The sequence below is a fragment of the Dermochelys coriacea genome, chromosome 10 (genome assembly GCF_009764565.3).
Source record: "Dermochelys coriacea isolate rDerCor1 chromosome 10, rDerCor1.pri.v4, whole genome shotgun sequence".
NCBI classification, from domain to species: Eukaryota; Metazoa; Chordata; order Testudines; family Dermochelyidae; genus Dermochelys; species Dermochelys coriacea.
In genome coordinates, this window is record NC_050077.1 from 13,831,998 (window position 1) to 13,855,019 (window position 23,022).

At 40.2% G+C, this 23,022-nt stretch overlaps 1 protein-coding gene across 4 annotated transcripts in view; it reads left to right on the forward strand.

Moving 5' to 3' along the window:
* PDGFA (platelet derived growth factor subunit A) overlaps window positions 1-22,506 on the forward strand; it is a 29,621-nt gene extending 7,115 nt beyond the window's left edge. The window contains exons 3-8 of one of the 4 annotated variants that reach the window (XR_005295469.2): window positions 3,600-3,704; window positions 6,124-6,311; window positions 15,461-15,587; window positions 18,801-18,883; window positions 19,884-19,997; window positions 20,102-22,506. Coding sequence is in view for 2 of the 4 variants with exons in the window: in XM_038420784.2 (XP_038276712.1) it covers window positions 3,600-3,704; window positions 6,124-6,311; window positions 15,461-15,587; window positions 18,801-18,856 (476 nt within the window). In the remaining 2 variants the exon portion in view is untranslated. The remainder of the gene's footprint in view (window positions 1-3,599; window positions 3,705-6,123; window positions 6,312-15,460; window positions 15,588-18,800; window positions 18,884-19,883; window positions 19,998-20,101) is intronic. The other 3 variants (XR_005295470.2, XM_038420784.2, XM_038420785.2) reach the window with 3 other exon arrangements.
* The last annotated feature ends 516 nt before the right edge of the window (window positions 22,507-23,022 follow it).

Genomic DNA, 23,022 nt, shown 5'->3' on the forward strand with positions numbered 1-23,022 from the left:
GCTCTTAGGACCTAATCCTGCAAGGTGCTTAGCACCCACAGCTCCCACTGACTTAACAGGGAGTTCAGGAAACTCTGCATTTCTGAAGCACTTGGTACCCTGCAGCTTCATTCTCTTGATCACTTCTGTCTTATGGAAAAATTGACATAATTTCTGACACCATTCATTCAGGAGCCCTTTAGTCAAATTGCGAGTTATTTCCAGCCTTCAACAGTCAACGGGAGAGTTCTATTCTGGATTGCTGAAACAGCATTGTTCTAACCATTAAAATGGTAAAAATTCCTCTTCTTTCATTGATTTCAATGGAAGTTAGGAGCCTAAATACCTTTGTGGGCCCAGGTGCCAAGAGGGATACAATATAGGCTAACTGCTTTCAGTTACAATAACTCTTACAATAATCACATGCTCCACAATTCTGCTTATAAAAGGACGCCAATGATTGAGTGAAAAAAACCATTTTTTATGTATGTTTCATAATGCATTTAGATTTCAGTGGAATTTGTTTTACAGTCAGCTGTATTAACAGTAGGGTAGCTCTACTTTTTTTGCTTTCAGGAATTGCACCCAGCTGGGCATATGGTTGTGAACTAATTGCATTTTATAGTGGTACATCAAGATACTGTATAAGCCAAGGTCCTTCAGCGCCTTACAAGTTATCTTATAATAAGCACATCCAACATGTCATTTTGCTTATAACGTGATGGTAGAATAAGACAGAATGGAATTCTGAGTTGTGCAACTGGGGTCTCATAAACATGTGGTTTAACATAGTGGTTAGTTGATGAGATTATTTCCTGGATCTTACCTGATTCATAAAGCAATATAGTATGACTGAGTTATGCTAAATAGGGGCTTTGCCTAGTAAGGGACAGAGGATTGGAATCTGGTACTCAGGGCTGCTCCACAATTCATTTCTTTTTTCAGCAAGATGGCCACTACCAGCAGGAGGCTAGGCTCAGGAGTATCAGTTTTACAGATAGCCTTTACTTTTTAAACCCTGTTTGCAGGTAAGCAGAATGGCTTCGCACTCTGTGCAAGTCAGGCTCTTGTGCTAAGCAGAAAGAATGCAGCTTGCTTTTGCATAGGGTGACCATATTTCCCCAAAGAGAAAATGGGACACCCCACTGGCTGGCCTAAGCCCGCCCCGCTGCCCACCCACTCTCATGGCCAGCCTGAGGTTCACCTCCCTGGAGCCATCTGAGGCCCCCTCCCGCCCACCTGGGATTGGCCTGAGGTCCCCCTCCAGCCCAGGGCCGGCCCAAGTCCCCCCCACCTCCCAAGCCACTCTCCTTAGCCCTCCCTCCAGTGCAGGACTGATGTTGCCACTCCCCCCCTTCCCCCGCACCCTGCATGTACTTCCACACCCCTGCTAAGGGTCACACCCCACTTTTTTTTTTTACAAAACTGTGCATTTGTTTAGTTTGTTCTTGCCCATTGATGATTAGTCATTAAGAGCCAACAGGACAAAGGCACAGTGTTGCCAAAAAAAGTCGGGATGGCTGGGAGAGGGCTTAAAAAAGGGACTGTCCTAGCCAAAATGGGACATATGGTTGCCCTGCTTTTGAACTATAGTTTCTTGCATCAAAGAGAGAGAGAGATAGCCAGCACTTAAGGTAGCCAGTGCTTAGTGATCTCCCAGCATATGGGAAATCATTAAGGGTTTGGTCCTTAAAAGTGGTGAGTACCCGCAGACCCCACTGAGTAAAAACAACAGGCCAGATGCTCAGCTAGTGTAAATCAGCATAGCTTCACTCACCTAAGAGTGGAAGGATGGCCTAGTGGCATTGGGATGGGACTTGGGAGACCTGGGTTCAGTTCCCAGCTCAACTACCTACTTCCTATTATCGTACCGATATGAAACTGAGGTACAGGGTGGATTAAGTGACATATCCTAGGTGACCTTGGATATGTCACTTAGTCCACCCCGTGCCTCAGTTTCCTATCTGTAAAATGGGAGCAATATTTCCTTACCCTACAAGGGTGTTGTGAGGCTAAAAGCCAGTAGTGATCGCGAGGTGTTCAGACACTGTGGTGATGAAGGCCACATATGTACCTAGACAGATTGGGTTCAATGGGGCTGTGCTGATTTACACCACCCCCACAGGATCAATTCTCACTGTTTTAGGAAATGGGCAAGATTTGCCAACAGATGAGTGGAAATGTTTGCTGGAGGCTACAAATGCATAGCCCACTTAGTCTGGTTTTTTCCACTTATAGGAAAAGAGGAATTACACACTTGAGGGCATGTGGTTCTTTCTAGGGTGCTGAAGGCACCTGGGCTCTGTCTTTATGTCTCACTATGCACCCTAGGCGTGCAATTATTTCACAGCCGCATGCTCTGTTGGGTGTGATTCCTTGGGTGTGTGTGTATGGGGCGGGAAGGAGACGGTTTATTTATAGAGCAGCCATGTGTGATCCATACTGTTAACATAGCTGGGTGTAAAACAGGTTCCACTAGAGTCTGGATACATTATGAAACATGCATATAAATGTACTGGAAGCAGAAAGGACTGCAGAGTTTAGAAGGCATACAAAGCTATAGAAAACAGGAGACCATTACATGCTGTTAACAAGCAGAGAGTGTAATTGATTTTTTGTATGCCACCCACTTGTATTTTGTATGCATGTTACAGTTCTCCTTGAAGGCACTGGTGAAACCTATACAACATCCCATTATGTTACAGAGGGCATTCCAATAAGCAGATTACCGCACATACGAGATGTGTTGGAATTTAGTTACATTTCAGTCTGCATTTTGTTTATACCAGCAATGCAGTAAGTATGTGATCATAGCCTTCTGAAACCCACTGCATGTGACACGACCTGGACTGCTTCACTTCACAAAACCAAATAGTGGAGCGGTCATTTTGTTGTTGTATATGATAAATGAAATGCCAAGTTTTCCATCTTCGCTTTTTCTCATGGCCCTTTAACCCATGTGGTAGGCTTATTTAGGGAACGAGACAAGCCTGGATGCAATCCCAGAGTCTGCAGTAGCTTCAGATGCCCCTCCAAAGGTTAGGATACTTCACAAGGGATTTGTTCTGCAACAGAGAGACCAAAAGGAAACCCAAACTAGTTATTGCTTGTCCTTGAGTTAGCCAGACAAGAGAAAGTTTATAGTAACAGCATTACTACTACAACACTGTATTTTGTATTATGTAGACTCACACCACCAGAACTCTTGGAATTTCTTATAAGAGAACTTCAATCTGTGTATTAGCATGAAATATTGTTATTCTAATTTCTACACCTAGATCCAGTTAGAAAGTTATTATACTTTTCGCAGGAAAAATGCAACAGAATTAAAACAGAATTTCCCCTGTATCATACAACACAGAGAGTTTCTATATTTTTCCATAAAACAAATATTAAAAAGAGTTAAAAATGCATATGTTTGTGTGAGAAATTCTGCATTAAATTCTGCCCTTATGCCCCTGCAGTTTTATTGGCAGGAGTCTCACAGGATTGTATATTAAGGCAGGATTTGATCCTATATGTATGGCTGACGCATATTCTTATACATTAATGGTGGAGAATTAAAGTGACTGGCGTGCTTATGACACAGTTAAGGTCTGATATTGTGTTTTCTACTTTAGGATATGATGATGTTTCAGAAACAAACTTGAGATCTCATAGTGTTCATTCTGCTAAACATGTTCAAGAGAATCACCCTGTACCCATTCGCAGGAAAAGAAGCATTGGTAAGAAACAACAAGCTGTTTGTGCTTAAAGAACAAAATCGTGGGGGGCTCCTTTGATTAGTCATGCAAGACACTTCATTGTGCAAAATAAAAAGTAGAAAGTAAAATGGTCTTTTCCTTTGAGTATTTCACTTTCCCAAAGTCAGTTGTTGCATCAGTCACCTTCTGCTGGCTAATCTATCCACAAGAGACAAGCATGAATAAATTCTTTACATTCACTTTCATGTTGCAGCATGTTAAAAGGGAGACCTTAGTTAGAAAATGTGGCGATATTCAATGTATAATTTGTAGTGTGGGGAACAACGACTGCAATTTGCTTTTTTTAAAAAAAACATCAACAGTTGGTAGAGTTTTCAGGACAGAAGCTCTAGAAAAAGAAACAGCTTGACTCTTTAATTCAAAACCAGTTTATCCAAAAATTGAGAGCAAGACTGAAGTGCTATGACATTAATTCCCATCATTACACAAGGGACCAGGCATGTTTACAAGGCATTTTTCTAATAAATATTAATGATGGTTTCAAACAAAAGCCTGGATATAAAATGAAATAGTTGTTAATTGACTTCAAAATGGCATTTTATGCAACACTTGTTGTTAATGATTAGATCTTACTGATTTACCATTTAATATATCTTTGGAAAACATGCGTATTCTTATATGCTGTGGGCAATTCCTAATCAGTATATTTTAACTTTAGACTAAGATCCCATGAAAAAATACAGCAGAGCACACTGTTAGCATGGATTTGCACTGTGAATTGGCAACTGCACACTCCTCACACTGAACGCCTCTAGAGAACAATTTTTCTAAAACCACCTGCTACACTTGGCACCTTATTCTGTAAGGTGCTGAATGCCTCCCATTTAAAGTCAATGGGAATGGTGGTCTTAGCATTTTGCGGGAGCTGCCCGGTATCTTGCACTATCAGGCCCTTAATTGGCCTAGTTCACAGCATTATAGGGAGTGAGAAGCATCTTTCCTCTGCTGTGATATTTACCCACCCTAGAGAGTTGTTATTAAGTTTCCTCTGGGGGCTTGCCCATCGAAAGGATCCTCTTCCCAAACTAAATCAAAGCAAATGTGATCCTAGGTTTTCAAGTTACAGGTTCAAACCAGATCACATTTTCTTCTCTTTATACTTCTATTGAGGATATTGAAGAGCATCCCAACTTCATCACACCCCAGCAGCTTAGCCTCTTTAACTGGACAGCAAAAAACAAGCTGCCTTCAAATAAATTCTCACCATTCAAATTTCCCCGTTGAGGCTGCTATAACAGAGATAAAGCATTCTTTGCCAGCCCGTCTGGTCCTGGAGTCAAGAATGTCACTTCTTGAGTAGTCGTAGCTCTTATCATCCCAGGCTGCAAGAGATCTCAGGTTTGTGGATCTTGGATTGTTCATATGTCAGCTTAATGCACTGTGACTAAGCTGTCACCTAGCAATATCTCACAACATTGCTTTATTGCACAGCAAACATTATACAGCTAACCCTCAAATGCCTGAAACCTTTGTTTGTAAACTGGTCTTTCAGCAGCAGAAAGTTGCTGTAGATTGAGACCTGGTAAAATAATTTGCACAGCTGAACACAGTATTATAGGTTTCAGAGTAGCAGCTGTGTTAGTCTATATTCGCAAAAAGAAAAGGAGTACTTGTGGCACCTTAGAGACTAACAAATTTATTTGAGCATAAGCTTTCGTGTATTATAGTCACTTTTGATCATGGTTTCGCCTTGTTAAAAAAAATCAAGCCATGCATCATTTTCCCAGCTTCATTCAGAAATAAGGACTGCTGCCATTTGTATGACCGCTTGTTGTTAAGACCACTGCAGAAATGAAAGTTGGAGAAGGTTGTGTCATAAACTAAGGGATGGTGCATGGTGTAGCAATTACAGAAGCAGATTGTGTGCAGTTTATTAAATGTGCTTTGTATGTGTGAAATATATATAGATGCACATTATGGCCCTAATCCTGGAAAACAGCAAAGCTTCCACTGACTTCTATGGTTCAGGACCAGTCCCTATCCAGCTATCTGATCAGGAACTAGTACAACAGTGAGAGTTTCAGACAGTGTCCTTGCCTGCTGTCACCTTTCAGACAGTCTGTGCCTCCCATTTATTTGTGCGCGCACTGAGCTGCATTGGGACTTGGGCGGTGGAAAGCCGTCGTCTCGTGAGCTGGGTGTTTGGAGCAACTCAGGCTTCACTCTGGGGTAGCATGCACAATTGAATGGGAGGCAAGCAGTAACAGCTTATCCAAGCCCAGCACAAAGGCTTTTCGTTAATGTCAGCAATAGGAGCATAGAGCACCTGTCGCAAAAGCTGGGGTGGGAATCACTCTCTTAAGCACCTAGTGGTGTAAGCATGTGTTCTCTAAAGTGAGAACAGCTGTTCACCTGGAAGTCTGGGTTCTTCTGTTTGCAGAGGAAGCCATTCCTGCTGTCTGCAAAACAAGAACTGTTATATACGAGATACCGCGGAGTCAGATTGATCCCACGTCCGCTAATTTCCTGATATGGCCACCGTGTGTGGAGGTGAAACGTTGTACTGGCTGTTGCAACACCAGCAGCGTGAAATGCCAGCCATCACGGATACATCACAGAAGTGTCAAGGTGAGCAAATTCTGGTTTACTGTAAGAGTTTGGGAGCTTCAGACATTCTTGTGTGCATCCTGTTTAGCATCTACCTTTACCACCCTCGCCCTAGCAAAGTCAGTTAGATATCTTGCTCCCTTGTAAGTGAGCAGATGCCTTTCATAAAATATGATTAGTGGGAAATGTTATTTTTGGATTTGATTTTCATGGATTCCTTTCATTTTCCTTTATATTTAAAAAAAAAAAATAGTTTTGATTGTGTCTTTCCCACGATCTCTCCCAGAACAGATCTTGAATTTAAAAGATAGAATTACTCGAGGGGCGTTGGACTGCAAAATCCACTGCACAGAATTACATTTCTTTAATTAAATATTGTGCAGCCTAAATTGGGCTTTTATATGTGACAATGTAACACTTTTGATCTGAAAAAATGTCTTCCAAATTATTGTATCCCTGGGGTTAAGAGACTCAAGGCTTCATGCTATATTTATTAATTAAGCAAAATCCATTTCTCCCTGCCACAGGCTTCTGGTTAATATTACATGAAGTGGATGGTATTTCTTGTATTTTGCTCTCATTTAGATCAGTGCAATTCAGCAGTTACTCTGCTGAAGTCAACGGAGTTGCACCAGCATGAGTGAGATCAGAATCACATTTCATTAACCTCTGGGCCCCATGCTTGACTGAAAATTCAAAGGTCAAAATTCTATTTTTTAAAAACTCAAATATGGATTTGCCTGGTAGGATATAATGAGTGCAGCAGCCACTGTGGTTTACTGAGTAATTATAAGAGGTGCTTCTAACACATTTATTTGATCATCGCACATTCCAAGTACAAAGCACAACATCCCAACCAATTATGAAGTATCTGAACCCACAAAAAAGTGTCTGAGTTTTTTAATGGGCAAGGAAAATTTTCACACTCTGATAAGCTGGAAAACATCTGAACAGATTTTTTCAGTCTTTCCAAAAATAGTTATACTTTACATTTACATGCCATCATTCCTTTGTGAATCTTGATACACTTTGCAAATATAATTAAAAGAGAAAAAAAAATCAGGGACAACTCAATTAACTGCTGGGCTGAGAACAAAGTGGAGAAGTCTAAGCCCCAAAGTTTAAGCCACTTAAAATAGAGACCTAGAATGAAAGTGCCTCCCTACCTGTAACCATAATATTACTGGTGAATGCAATGCTATCACCTTTGGGCCCAATCCTGCTCCCACTGAGTTCTCTGGGCCATATTCTATAGTTAATATGCTAACATGGTGCAAAGAGGTGAAAATCAGGCTGTAAATGCCAAGCAGAGAATTTCCCTGGCTGATGAGAATTCCCTGCTGGTGCATCTGTACAATAACCCGGTCTCCACCCCTCCATCTCCCACTGAACTGTAGGGGGCAGGGAGTGAGTGAGCCATAGCAATCCCCCACTGGCGTAGGATGTATTAAGAAACGTAAGCCAGTGATAGAGTTTAAAACTCAGGCAGCAGCTTAAAGTTATGTCAGTGCTGGGCCTGTCATCTCCCTACCATTACTGCACCAAGGAATCTGTATCACTGTCTTCCACGGTTCAGTGATGCACATTGGTCCCCTTCAGGATTACATTCATTTTATTAAAAGTTACCCTATCAGGCAAGGTGATTTTTATGGCAGCATTAATAAGGTGACACCAGTGATATCGATATACACATCGGCCAGTTCTTCAGAAAATTCCAAGGCAAATCCCCTGCTCCAAACAGTAATTAAGAATCAAGAAGGACAAGAGGTCAAATAGAAACAGGATGCTCATTGTCGAGGTTGTCCGCTGACCCCACAGTCACATCAGAAATCTCTGAACAGAATCTGTATTTGTTTCCTCCAGAGTTGGCTTCTCTTGTAGGCTTTGATATAATTATTTGTTAGGTGAGCCTTTTGGAAATCCTGTATTTAGAGCTCAGGGGGTGTGCATGCCATTATCTAGCAAAGCCCTGCATGAGGGTCCCAGGAAAGGTGGGAGTTGTTTTGGGGGGGCTTGTCTGGGTTATTCCTGGAATGCAGTTGAGAGCCTCTCTTGTTTTTTCCATGATGTCAGGCTGGATAAAAGCGCCCTTTTGATTAGGACTGAAAGGGCTTTCCTCCTTCCCCTTTCATTGACAAGGTGGTGAGATCATAGCATGCCTAGTCACACTGCAAAAATGTCCACCCAGAAAGGTCAGTGAGTGGGTTTGCAGACGTATTATCTCACAGGCCAAAGCAAAGGAGGTTTCTTTATGCCCTTGTGGACAAAGTTATCATTTATCAATAAGTCAGGGTGTTAGGGCTGGAACGTGAGGGCTTAATGCAGGTACATTGAAGGTGGGTGCAGGCATTAGGGACATTACTCTCCTTAGACTTGAGCCTGAGGCCACTGAGGTCAATGGAAAGACTCCCATAGACTTCAGTGAGCTTTGGATTAGACCCCTTGTATACTAGGCAGGGGGCTGCTGCTGGGGAGCCAAGCAGTGCTCTGGGCCAGCACTGCTGGTGGCACTGGCCTCCCACAAAGGGGCATGGGGACAGGGATGCTTTGACCTTTCTCCACTTCTGCATGAGCCAGTTGAGCTGGCTGGCATTAATGCAGCTGGGCACAGGCTGCACCCTTTCAGAGAGTGATGGAGCTCACACTCCAGGATACGCTCCCTTTGGGGCTCCCTCTGCCTTCAGGCCCCTCTGAAATCTCCCTACCTCCAAATGCAGCCAATAGTTTTAATAGTCACAGCGTGATACTTTATTCTTAGCTTGAAAACAAGCCATCTGATACTATGGAATCTCTTTCCTCGCTGAGCAGGGTCTGAGAAGTGGGCTGCTGCATGGCAGCACAGAGAGCACCTATGCTGGATGCATCTCTCTTTCCCCACGGGAATATGTTTTAAACAGTCTATTCATAAATAGCATGAAAGAACATCTGTTTGATCGAAATGAAATGCCTGTTTTAAAGTCACTCTCCCTCAGGTGCATATAAGCACAAGTTCTATTGCTTGTATTTTTATGCTAACATACTCGAGGATTCAGTAATTGGACCAGACTTGAAGTGTTTGCCGTTTCTTTTATTGAACCTCTGAATATCTTTTCTGACCTGGCTACTGAAAAGTCTGAACCACGGTGCAAAAGCAAATTGCTTGGTCTTGCAGAATTTTGACTTTGGGAATTCCTCTGTGATTAGCACATGGCAAGGAATCCAATCACTCTCTAGTGCCAGCTGGTGGAGTGTGATTTTTTTTTTTGTAATGTCACTTGTGGAAGCACTTTCTTTAACTGTGCCTGTTGCTGCAACAAAACTCAATTCATAATGCTTAGAGGTTTCATTGGTTTTATATTTGTTCCAGAAATATGTCAGGTAGAAGAAGTATTTAACCAACCCAAGGACCTGGAATATCCCTTTGTTTGGCATTTCCTGAAGTTTACTTAACTGGGTCAGCCCAATAGCAGTCATGAAAAAAACCCCATCTTTCCATTCAGCAGATCTGCTGGTTTGTTCCTAGCCAAGACAGATGTGAACATTATGGAGCAAATCCTGTTCCCAATGCCAATCTCGAGTAGCTGAGCTGGGTTCTAGAGATCTCTGCAGGAACAGCAGGGAGCAAAAAGAAAAGGAGTACTTGTGGCACCTTAGAGACTAACAAATTTATTAGAGCATAAGCTTTCGTGAGCTACAGCTCACTTCATCGGATGCATTTGGTGGAAAAAACAGAGGGGAGCAATCTTCCTTTCCAATCTGTGGAGCAATAGCAGAAGGGCTCCATCCACTATCCTTATCCGCTACTTCAGGTGTAATAGCTGTGATGGATTTGGAGCTGCTCTGCATTAGTTTATGAATATTGCACATTGACCTAGTTAATGGGATTTTACTGTATGGAGGTGCTGGTGTAATTCAATAGGGGGCTGCTGGGAAAGACAAGCAGGAAGGGAAAGAGTAGCCTAAGATAAGCCACTTCTCAGCAGACAAACACTTGAGAGTCTTTCAGAGACAGTGCCAGGGCAGGAAAGGGCAGATACGCAAGAGATTAAAAGAACTCTCGCTCGTTTAAAAAGGAACACTTCCTCAAAAGAAAGAGGTAATTGTTCAGGAGAACCAGACTGAGAGGCATGGACCTGATGGGGGTATCTGCCTTGGTTACCGTCAAGGGATGATAAGCCTTTCCGTAAGACAAACAAGCAGATAGAGTGTTTCTTGTTATAAAATTCTTTTTCTTGAAATTTCTTGTTCTTTCTGTTAAAAGAAACAATACTTTGGTTTTAAGAAGGCTGTCTGATCCCTGGATATCACTAGACTCCTGAAGGAAAGAACAGCGGATACCCAAGTTCATTAGACCTGCTGGGTAAGAATGGTTGATCCACAGAGTGCTGTAGCCCAGAGCCTGGTGTAAGAGAGGGAGAATTGCAGAATTCCACTCCGCCATGGGTTAAGGAATGAAGACTGGGAGACATGACAGATATGTATTGCTTGGTGCACTACTGGAAGGTGTTCAGATAATATGGTGATGAGTGCAGTATAAGAACGAGTAGAGTAGAGTAGAGAGCAGATGCATTCAGTGAGACCAGAAAGGAAACAGAGGTGCAGATAGCCCTGTAACTGTGACAATAGCCTCTACAGTCTTTGTATCCCACATCACATGCAGGGGTCAGTGGCTGGTGAGTCCCTACAACAGTAAAGCCAGCAACCCTACACCTAAAGAACCCTCATGGCTCCCTTACCTGGCCTCCTCTACACTGTAAAATGGAACTGTAGTGGTTCCTCTGCCAGCAAGGCCTTCTGGACTAATTATGCGTATCCTGGTAGGCAGTCCATGAGGTCATATATGTATGGTTTAGGGGCCATGGACATCTAGGTAGCAAGAATCCATCTGTAACAAAGCATTTCTTGAGGAGTGTAGTGGGTTCTTATCTCTTCAGTGTCCCTGCCAGTGTCCAGGGCCAGGCTGTAGTTTCCCTCTGTTTAGTGCTTTCAGTCAAAACAGAAGTCCTCCCCTTCCAGGGCAACCACATGAATCCAAAGCAAAATGATACAAAATGGTCCTCTGGTCCTCCCCAGGTTCAACAATCCTCATTCCTGAAGCAAAACTAGTCAGATTCTCTCTCCTTACTGTGCTAAGTATGCTCTTTTCCTGTGACTCACGGCTAAATGGCTCCTTCCTTGGTCTACCATGGGCCACAGCTCTCTCCCCATTCATGTAGGGGAGTGAAGAAGGGACTTCCTCCTACTCTTTCTGAAAGCACCAGTCTGAGCCCCTAATTGTGTAGCCAAAATCAGGCCTCAAGCCCTCACCAATACTGTTTTGGCCTATACTTTGTCCTTCATGTGCTTTGTCACTACCCTGGGTTTCTTTCACTAGGTCTCCTCCTAGGTCCTAGCCACAGCCTCTTCCAGGCTGTTTCCTCTGCTCTCTTGGTGAGCACATCAAGTCTGATCTCTCCCCAGTTTCTCCTCTTCTGAGGGAAAGCTGCTCCTTATATTTCCTGATGCGTCTTCCCATCATATCTTGCAGCATTGTACAATTTCCAGTGTCCCTCTGGGGACTACATCTTTCAGTATTCTCTTGTTTTGTGCTGAAATGGGACCAGGCAATACCTGATCTTTAACTTCCCTTTAAGAGCAATTGCAAACCCCATCACAGATAGTGTTATAATAGTTCTTGTTCCATAAAACACAATTGTGCAATGACTTTTTGACCTATTATAGGCAAATGAACCTTGCCTCAGCTGTGGTTTGACTCCAGCTGACTTCTTTGTGTCTAGTTAAAACGCAACAGACCTCTGTCTTCATTCTTTAACTTGACCCCTCAGTTGCAATTTTTAGAATTGCCCAGATTCATAGAGTATCATTCCATCATACCATTGCTAATCCACTTCTGAGCTAGAGCAAACTGATGCCTTTGTTAGTCATTTCATTTCTGAAAAGCATCCTAATTCAGGATTTTATTTCATGCCTGGTATGTTAAATAGGGACCATCCAAGTGGGTTTTGTTGTTGTTGAGTGTTATAGTAAAAGTCATCTCCCATGCTGAGAGGTTTCTTGTAAGTTCTTGTACAGAATTAATTTTGTTATTATGCTGGCGGGGTTCTCAGGGTTTTCATGCCCAGAGTCCTGCCTTTTTCCTCTGCTTTGAGTCCCTGATTTCCATGAGACTCTGCATTGCAGTCTGCCTGGGAAAACTCATTGCCATTCCTTATGTATCACTGTTGAACAATTTGAAACATTGCCTTCCCCTTGGGGCTGAGGATACCATCAAGTGTTCCCACCAGACCAGATATTTTTATCTGAGCAACATAACTTTCCCCTATGCTCCCTTCCCCTCTTCCCCTCACTCCCTCCCCTCTCCTTCCTCATAAACAATAGGAATGTGGAATAGAGACCATAGACCCTAGCCTTCATATTATGGTACAATTATTTAAATGTAATGGTAGGAGGAGATTAAAAAGAAACACAAATGGAACTTATCTCCCCCATCTTTTTTATAAGTAATATTTTTGGTGGATTTTGTTGTTGAAGGTTTTTGGTTTTGTTGCATTAGAGAAAGATGAAGGAAGCCCTTGTTGAAATCAGTGGCTTGCTGAAGACTAACCATTTCAAAGCAATGGGTAGTACACAATAGTGTATAGTTATCCTTCTCTTGCGAGCAACAAGATGGGGGAAAAAGAATGGTAACCTAGAGTTGGATCCTGTGATGTCAAAATAGCCATGGCGTTTTACATCAGCTGAGAATCTGGCCCAGAGCCTAACATTTTAGCTTAGCATTAATTATAGATCCCATGGTGGCAGCAGGTGTTATGAGACAACACAGATTTAGGAATTTAATTGTATTTGATGTTGCTTTAACTTGAGAAATTGAATGTTTACAGCACTTTATAAATCTTCAATCTTAACTTACGTTGCCTGAAGGAGAAAGAGGAGCCTGGGGGCTGCTTTTTTGTTTGTTTTAATTTACAATGCACTTCACTAAAAAACGTAGCTTTTAATTGGTCAGTGTGAAGTAGATTATCATCATAGAGTCTCTAAGTATCTCCTCCTATATCTTCCAGTGCGTGTAGTACAAAGTAAGGAATGGAAGGCGTGTATATGTAGTTATCTCAATTTGGAAAAAAATAGAGATGGCCTAAAAGAAAGTTAGATTACAATTTTAGTTGCAAGTAATTTTTGATGATGCTGGTTAATTCCAACAATTGGAATATGCATGGCAGATATCAAAGCCATTTCATAATTGCTGTGTCTCTTTCTAGGTCTCTGGTTATAGAGGTCTTAATCGCTGTTTGTTATTGTGAATTTTCAGGATTAGTCATCCTTTGATGCCGGGTGACTCAAATGTACCATACACTTTAGCAAGGCTTTGAATGCAAAGATTTGAGAGTTATACTCTGATAGATGAGCCTGAAACATATTGCTGTGACCCATTGTTGACCCTTCAGCAGAGCATTCTGACATGTTAGAGCCATCTCTAAATCTTTTTGTATGGAAATCTGACAGCCTCAGAAAATGTCTTTAATGTGGACATTTTAAACTACTGCATCTGTCCGTGGAGAACTATTGTTTGCTGGGCAAATGCAAATAGGCTCCAGATCTTGTTGACAAAAGGGCACAGTGACTGAAATGTAGGTTTGAAATCTTGGCTCTGTTGAAGTCAATGGCAAAACTCCCACTGATTTTAACAGGGCCCAGTATTTCACTCTAGGCTCTGGGTACTCTCATTCAGTTGTCCATTGGTCATGTGTGTCCAGAAAGCTAAAGGATGGTTTCTGACAGCTGGGAAGTATAATTTCCCCTCCCTCCCCATGTTATGAGAAGGACTTTCCGTTTTTAGAAGGACAGAGGGTCAGTGTTTTCTCAGTGCTAAGAGCAAGGAGCATTAAAACCCCCAAAAAACAAATCAATACGCAGTTAGCAAAAGGGTCTAGTAAAAATTGTGGACACTGATCATTTTTAAACAACCCTGCCTATTTCAATGATATACCGATTGACTGGTGCTATGTCCTCAGAGCACCACATGTGTGTCAATCATCTCAGCTGTGCAAGGGATCAGAGGCCCAGTCTCTCAATTTCTCTCTGTCTCTAATTTGTATAAAATAATACAGTATCCACACTATTAGGTTTCATTGCTCTCCATGACAGCCCATCTTTACAGCCCCCTACTATCAAATGGGAGGCACATTTTGGATGTCTCCTTAGTCTGAGCAGGATTGCAAAGCAAAGCAGCTAGAAGATTCCCCTTTGGGTGTGGTTCTTTCCTCAGCATAAGGCCCTGTCTATAATGGTTTCACTCAGGTTTAATCTCAGTGGTGGTTGCACAGGGCTCTAAGAAGGTTAGGCTGGCCAGTGTGGATGGGGCCAGTGCAAGTTAAAACAAGGTTTAAAATCTGTGTTCTATCTTTGTTCTCTTCCTGAGCTAGAATATGGTCCATGCTAGCCCACCAAACTGTGTTAGAACCTGTTTGTACTGTATTTAAGTATATTTGCTATGTAAAGGTTAGACTGGCCCTGGAATGTACCTGGAACCTAAATACTAGTGAAATATGTGCTTGGTATATCTGAAGAGGTAACATTTCCATACAGTAGAGAGAGAATATCAAGCAAGATGGATGTGTCTCAGCAAAGACTTTTAAAAAAAGCTTTTAATCTCCTTTTCCTTTTCTTCCTAGTTCTCCTTTAAAAGTAAGTGAGCTCTCCTTTATCTGGAGATTGCCCAGAGTTGCTGCAAGAAGCTTACAGGACAGAGAGAGGGTGTCCCTTGGGAGATATCATTTGGATCTAGGTTCTCAAAACAGCACTGGTGCTTTCCATGTCTTTGCTGTTTGCCTTAGTCTTAAAAACAACAGGTAGTTCAACATAACCCTGGTGAAATGTTGTAGAGAGAAAAATATCTGTAAATTCAGCAGACAAATGCAGATTTGAGATTGAATATGAAACTTTACCTTGACTTAGAAAAATCCTGAAATATAGAATTGCTCAAACCCCATGAATGGGAAATCAAACTCTTGGAGAAAAAAAACCTGGTCTGTTTGGAACTGCTGAATTTGTATAAAGGATGTGTCATGAAATAAGTATGTGATGTATGTGATGCTCTACCAGGATAGAGGTGGTTTATATAGATATGTAACCACCTGCCTTAAATCCTGTTATGCATTAATATGTCTAAGTACAAACATTCTTTTTTTTAGGTGGCAAAAGTGGAGTATGTTAGAAAAAAGCCAAAATTAAAAGAAGTTCTGGTGAGGTTAGAAGAGCATATGGAATGCACCTGCACACCATCAAATTCTAATTCAGATTATCGAGAAGAGGAGACTGGTATGTCATCCTTTTATTTTTGTACATGTACTTTTATCAGATGGGAACTTATATTTGTAGTACAGAATATGGACCCAACCCTGCTCCCATTGACCTCACTGAGAACCCTCTGGTTTGAAGGTGTGAAATTAAAACAGGATTTGGGTTGTATATAAAAATTTGGATTCAAAGTTGAAATTGCAGCAGTTTTCTTTAGTGCAGCCTTTAAATTAAACATAAACTGCATAACATAAAAATCTTGCCTAACTGATTTGAAGTTCATGCTATTTGTATCTTGCTGGTAAATTCTATCAAGTAATGACTCTTCTGAGATAGAGTTAAGGCTGACAATTTACTTTACTAAAGGGAAAACCAGGTTTGAAATGAATAGAATATTTTATTTAAAAAGAATTTAAACGTTCAAAAGTAAGGAATTTTGAAATTAAGTTTCCTACTGCAGCCTTTATTTGGTTTTCATTTCTCTACCCATCTCTGCAGAGATTGTTGCCAGTTGTCACATTAAATTTATGTCTAGCTTGTTGAGAATATGAATTACAGAAAAAAGGGGGATTTATGACTGTGTGGGGAAGAAATACTTACTTTCAAAGTGGCTTTCCTAAAAACTATAGCCCAGGTTCTCTCCTGTACCCAGATCCACTGATCTCAGGGGCTAGGAGGCATTCAGGAAGCTGGGTATGGAGCAAGGTCTTGGCCCAACCCTGGTGTAAGTCATAGCAGCCTAGCAGTTTACTTTAAGTTATGCCAGATCACTGGGCACCCTAAAGGGTCATACACCAGTTTTAGACTTGGTGGAGTGCTGTTGCCCCCAGGGATGAGGCTGTCAGTGTAGCAGCTGGCAATGGTGGATAATGTATAGGGAAGACAGGTACAGGTAGATCTTTGGCCTATCTGTGGCAGGGTTTTTTTTCCTGCAGACTGTAGTAGGAGCATTCATGGGGTTATTGTGTGATGTCTTGCCTATATCAGGAGATAAAGTAGTGTTTTCTGTTGCTGAGAAAATAGTTGGCCTGATAAACCATTAGGTTATTCTAGCTTGATGCCTGTGTAACTCCATTGCAGTCAACCAGAACACAAGATGTTATAATCTCTATCTATAAATGGAAGGATGATCTGGTGAAGGATCAAGTCTTAATTCCATATGGATTAGGGGACCTGATCTAAAGCCTACTGAAATCAGTGGAAAGGCTTCCACTGACTTCAGTGGGTTTGGGATCAGGCCTTAGCTGGTTAGCTAATTTATAAATTTGTCTGTAGAGTTTTGGCAGAGAGAGTGGATTTCTGGACTCTATGTTAGGAAGGGTTTGGACAACGATAAACAGAGGGACGGGTCGTCTCTAGGTAGCAGCTAGCAGATGATCAGGATTACGGGTGAAAGCTAAGGTTGATCCAGGAACCTTAATTTCTGATTTCCTTACTCTTGAACATTTTATTGTTATTATTTAACTGTAACATTCATCCATTTCTCCGCCCCACCTCCCATGAAATATATTTGCAGCCACAATTCTCTGTCTGAAAGTCTTTTGTCTAACAGTTTCGTTGTTGTGCGTTTGGGGTTTTTCCATTATTATTGTTATTATTATTATTATTATTATTATTATTTCATTTTTCCTGGCGGCGTCTTACTGTGGACCATTTTGGTCAATAAGCTCTGCATGTGCCCATGGATACTATAACTGCCCCAGGGACTCTGACAGTGCTGGGGGCGTATCTCTGCCATGAGGGATTTTTCAGAGGTTGTACTCCTATTGATTACAAAAGGCCTGATTCTCCCCTCACTTCCACCATATAACTCCATTGTGCCAGATCCTCAGCTAGTGCAGATCAACTTCACTGGTATCAATGGAACTGGCAATTTACACCAGCTGAGGATGTGGCCCACTGACTTCAGTAGATTTTCTGCTGATTTATATGGGTGTTAGAAACAGGAGAATCAGGGCCAAAGGGTCTGAAACTTTTATAAGGAAAGTAGAATGGGTGAAACTTGCCTGCTTTGGGATTTCTGACAAATAGGAAACTTGCTAAGGTTCCCCAGACCAGGCCTGAGTTTTAGGCGAGTTTCTTGCTGCTATCTCCTTCCCCTGATGACACACCTTTGCCTAGGAGGTCCAAGCTTCCCATTTACCCTTTATATTTTTATTCTGGAGTGTAGAAGTGGGCAGCCCATTGGCCTGATGTCACTGAGGTGGGAAAGCAACTGGCTGGCTATTTTTGGTGCTGGCTTTAATTTGCCTCAATTTCCCAGCAGAGGTTACAATTTCTGTCAGATGCCTGGCCGAGATTGTAACTTGGGTGAGAGAACCTGCTGGAGATTAACATGTCCTGCAGACACCTGGTGTAAATTTTAACTGCTTAAGAGGACCACTTACCTAGAGCAGGTACTTAGCAAATGCAAGGCTCATGAGCTGCAGGTTTATATTTATTGGACTCAGAAGCTCATGTCAGCAGAATTTACCTAGCTGTTTGTCTTACAAGAGCTTTCAAGTTCTCTTGACAATGCTTTGGTTTACATATAACCTCCTATAGGCCTCTCGGGGAAGTTATAATATACATGGAGAGCTGAAAAATGCACTGGCTGTCATTAAGCACCCACAGGTAAATCAAGCTGGATGATTTTAGTCCAAGCTAGTTTGCGTTATGAATGGACCAAAACATTTAGGAAAAATTGGTGGCTTTTCATATTTTTGTAAATTGTTCTATGTTTCATACATGCAAAAACTTATCTAATCAACCTCAACTTTCCAAAATGTTTATTGTGGACAACGACTAAGCAGTTGAATTTTCAAGATGAAAAGCTTGTGTATATGTGTGAGAAATAGGATGTCAGTTCAGAATCAGGCTTCTGAAGGAAATTATCACAATGGCAGAAAACAATGATTCACATCCATAGTTATAGGTGAGAAAATGTTACGGGTGGCAAGTTTAAAATAACTAAACTACAGGGACGGAAGGCAAATATTGAATACAATATGCTAACAGTAGTTACAAGGCAGATCTATCACTACCAACACCATCTTGGGTTACTGGAGCTTTGCTTTTATATAATTACTCTACCTATGCAAACATTATTTCAAAATCAGAAGTTATAAAGAAATACCTGTAATGCAAAAGATTATGAGTATTCTGTGAGCGATAACAACTTGAGTATTTTTTACTTCATTTTCAACAAAATGCATTATCTTAGGGCTTTTTACCAGCCTGCCCTTATGTTAACAGGAAGGCCTAGGGAAACAGGTAAAAAACGGAAACGAAAAAGGTTAAAACCAACATAAAAACTACTGGAACTATTTGCTTATCAGGTAGGACCTATATGCTGAACACCTTAATGGCACAAGTAATGGAAAACGTAATCAAATATCATCACACCAGCTTAATCACTGTTCGAAATCTTGACACTTGCTACCTCAAGGCTGCAAAGAGATTAGATGTGATTGGCTTTCATAATTCTACCTGCTTGGTATTTTCCCTTTAAGCTACACATCACCATAAGCATCTTACATTCTTCAGCTACTTCCTCCTTTTGCATTTTATTTATTTATTTATTGAGGGTGCTAATATTTAAGCTTCTTGGAAATCTCAAGTTCCATTTCCTCTGCTTTTTGTTTCATTATTATTGATTTCTGAAGTCTAAGCATCCCATAATAATGCATGAATGAATTGCCAAGTTACAAATGGTTTATGTTCCAAGCAGTCGGCTGTGAAAGCATTCAGTACGTATGGTAAATTTTATTACATGCATGACCATCAAACATTCTTTGGCCTGAACTGGGGACTGATTAAATATGCATCTGAAATTATCGGAATCACTTCATCATTTACAAAACAAGAGGAAACCTGTTCTTCCGTAACAAGGCCCTGTATCAGAGAGCTAAGAACCTTCATTGGTCTGGGGGCTTTCAGAGGAAGAATAGGATCCAAAAATAGGATAGCATCAAAATTTATAAGATTTACATTGTAGGAAAAAAACAAAACAAGAAACCCCTCAATACAAAAGAGTGGCTTGATCAGCATATTAGTGAAGTTTGATGCGACAGTTGTAAAATTTCCAAATTAAATATGGATTTTGTATTTCTAAAATATCTGAAGTAATATGAGCTGCAACAGTTGCAGATGATTCTAGTGTTCTGAGTGGGATTTAATTTGAATTTGTAATAAATGTATTTAATTGCTGGATGATGGGGTATTTAATAATTCAAGAACTTTTTTTTTTTTTTTTTTGCACATAAACTCCCAATGTCAGATTTCATTTATATGGATGTATCTTTTTGAAAGAATGCTAAACTTGATATCCTGTTTCAGATTAACAGGTATTTATTGGGAGTAGTATGATAGAAGCAAAGATTTTGTAAAATTCAACTTTAAAAGTCAGCATGTAAACTCAATCAAAACAGCATTTAGAACTTCTTGTCCCAGGTTAGTGAATTTCATGCAGAATAGTTTTTTTTTAAAGACATCTAAGAGGAAAGGTCCCTGTGATTCTAATCATGGAGTTATTATATCTTTTTTCTCTCCTGCAGATGTAAGGTGAAATAAGCTAGAAAAAAAAAGAACTTCTCTCTGGGACATGGATGTACATGGTTTGTTACATTCCTGAACCTACTATGTATGGTGCTTTATTGACTGTATACTTTATTTGTTCTCCTATGTGAAAAAAACTGGCTGAAAAGAACACTTAATGAGAACAAAGAGACAATGTACATTTGTTTAATGTGACATCAAAGCAAGTATTGTAGCACTCTGTGAAACAATAGGAAGCTTCCCTGTCCAAAAAACCCACGAAACAACAAAACAAACAAAGAAAATAAAAAGACAGTTGAATGAATGGAGGATACCAAAAGTACAAAACAAAAAACAAAAATAAAAGAAGAAGAAGAAGAAGAAGACAAAAATCTTAAGTGAATAGTGGATTTCTGTCAGAGCAGTCAACGGTGCTTTATGTCAAGAAATGTGCCTGCGTTCTTGATGAAGATGGATGGACACAAATAGACGTCAGGCACAAAAAAGCAGGAATGTATCAAATGCCATGCAAACACTATAGAAACAGTACATCCTTGCTTGGTGGTGTTTTAAAGTCTATACAAAAAAAGAATACCTTCTGGGGAGCCTTAAATGGATTTTTTTTTACACCATAAAGTGATTATTAAGCTTTCTTTTTACTCTTTGCCTAGCTTTTTATTATCTCTTGGACTACATTTATCAATAACACATATAGAAGACTGGTGTAACAGTAAGCAGAACACAAACATTATGATATTTCTCCTAGTGGGATGCAAACTAATGAGATATATTAAAATAAAAATGGTATACCTATGCATAATTTTCTAGACGTTTCTTGGTTTATGTCTCCCAACCTCCCCCGTAATTTAAAGCATTTAAAAAAACCTGATGTGTGTAAACAAATCATAGGATATCCATGCAAATATCCTTTTTTTCTTTGAGACTGATGCCAGTTGCCTAATAGTGATATTGTGTTAGCAATTGCCATTCTTATCAGTATACAAATACTTTTATTTCACATGTTGGCGCTGTGTGAAATGTACAAATTCTTGTATCCGCATTGTACAATGTTATTGTGGCATGGGAAATACCTTGCTGCAAATAGTTGAACAAAACCTAAAATTCTTTATTTTTGGTAAAATGTTATGCTTTATGTGTATTCAACAGAAATATGTGTTTTGTAAAGGTGAAGTTTGTATTTTTATCTAAAATTAACAGTTTTATATACCTAAGAAAGCCTGCTATGTTTTCTTGAACAAAAAAAAAAAAAAAAGAAAAGAAAAGAAAAGAAAAAAAAAAGCATTTTGTGGTCATATTTTTGTAGTTGAGTAGCCCAAATAACTTCAAAATATATTTTAACTATAGCAGGGCAGATAAAATACTCAGGCACCAAATCCTACATTTTCAAAGTGCCAAGGAATTTAATTGTTCAGTTCTTCCATGGACTGTAATGGGAGCCACATGGCTAATTTTTGTCTGCTGCTTTGGAAATATAGGCCTGTGCCATATATATCATGGCTACCCTGTTAGCCAAAATAACTGCCCCACCCTGGTTGGTTTAGATGATATGCCCCTTGTGTTACAGTATTTTGATTATCACATTGGACATGTAAAATAAACTACTGGGTTCTTTTCTTTATGAAACATCTCCAATAAGATGAAAGATTTCTCTCTCCTTTGTACATAATGACAAGAGAGCTAGTCTTGAGGATAATGTGTCCACCCTGCATTAAAAGACTTAAATGTGAATGAACTGCAGAGCTTTAAGATGTAACAAAAAAAGAGACATTTTGTTAACACATCGCCCCACTTACTAGAGCTATGTCCAATTTCAACCAAGCAAAGCAATTTTAACGAACAGGCATTGGTTTCAACTGCTAATGCAGGGATAGAATTAATCACTGTCCTGTTTTGCGATCATCTTCCCAGTGTATTACATTGAGCACCAAAACTGGAAATACATTTACTAAAACTGTCTGTGCTTGTTCTTCACTAAGTGTACTGTTCACAATGTTATGCCCATGAATGTATGTGTCTGCGTTTAAAAGAAAAGTGTATAAAATGTAATTTATATATTTATGTTTCGGTGGGATACCAATAGTGTTGATCAGTTTTTTGGTTTTCTTTTTCTTTTGGGGGTGGTTATCTAAAATATCTAATGAAAAAAGAATTCATATATATCTATTAAATTTATGTAGATGAAAAATGTTATGTGACCCACTAAGACATTGTGCAGGTTTGAAAGGATGCCAAAGTCACTTAAGTGGAATACTGAATGAGCAAATTTTTCAACTAAGGTTGCACTGGCAATATAGGGATTAATTTAAATCACTCACCTGGGCCAGATCTTCAGATAGTTTAATCTGGTGTAGCCCCATCGATTATAATGGTGCGGTGTGTGTACACCACCTGAGTATATTTAATCCCTGATGAAAATGCAACTACCAGCATGCATTTGCCTGGTGCCAGCATAGATACCTATTATGCCAAGTTTGAAAGGAGGAGAGAATGAAGACCGAATGAAGAACTTTCTAGTAATTATTTGTCTGAGATTTGAAATCTGTAATTCATTTTGTTACCAGGAATTAGGAGCATACAAAGTTGATTTTCAAACCCAGTGTTTACATGGCTCACAGTAGCAATCATCAAAGTCTTAGGGCCAGATTCTCAGCTGGTGTAAATTGACAAGCTCTATTGACTTCAGTTTACATGAGCTGAGGATCTTGGCCACAGTTTTTAAAATATTGCTGAATGTTATAATTTGGGCCATTGATTCTATTCCAGTTGAAATTTTATCTGCAAGCATTTCTAGCATTACTGTCTGTTGAATCAATCCTCATCTATTTCTGTGATATAACAAATATAACTAGGAGGAACAGTAACATTAAGGCTTGTGACTCAAAATAGCATAAGCAAGGGACAGTAATTCAAAGTTAAGTTG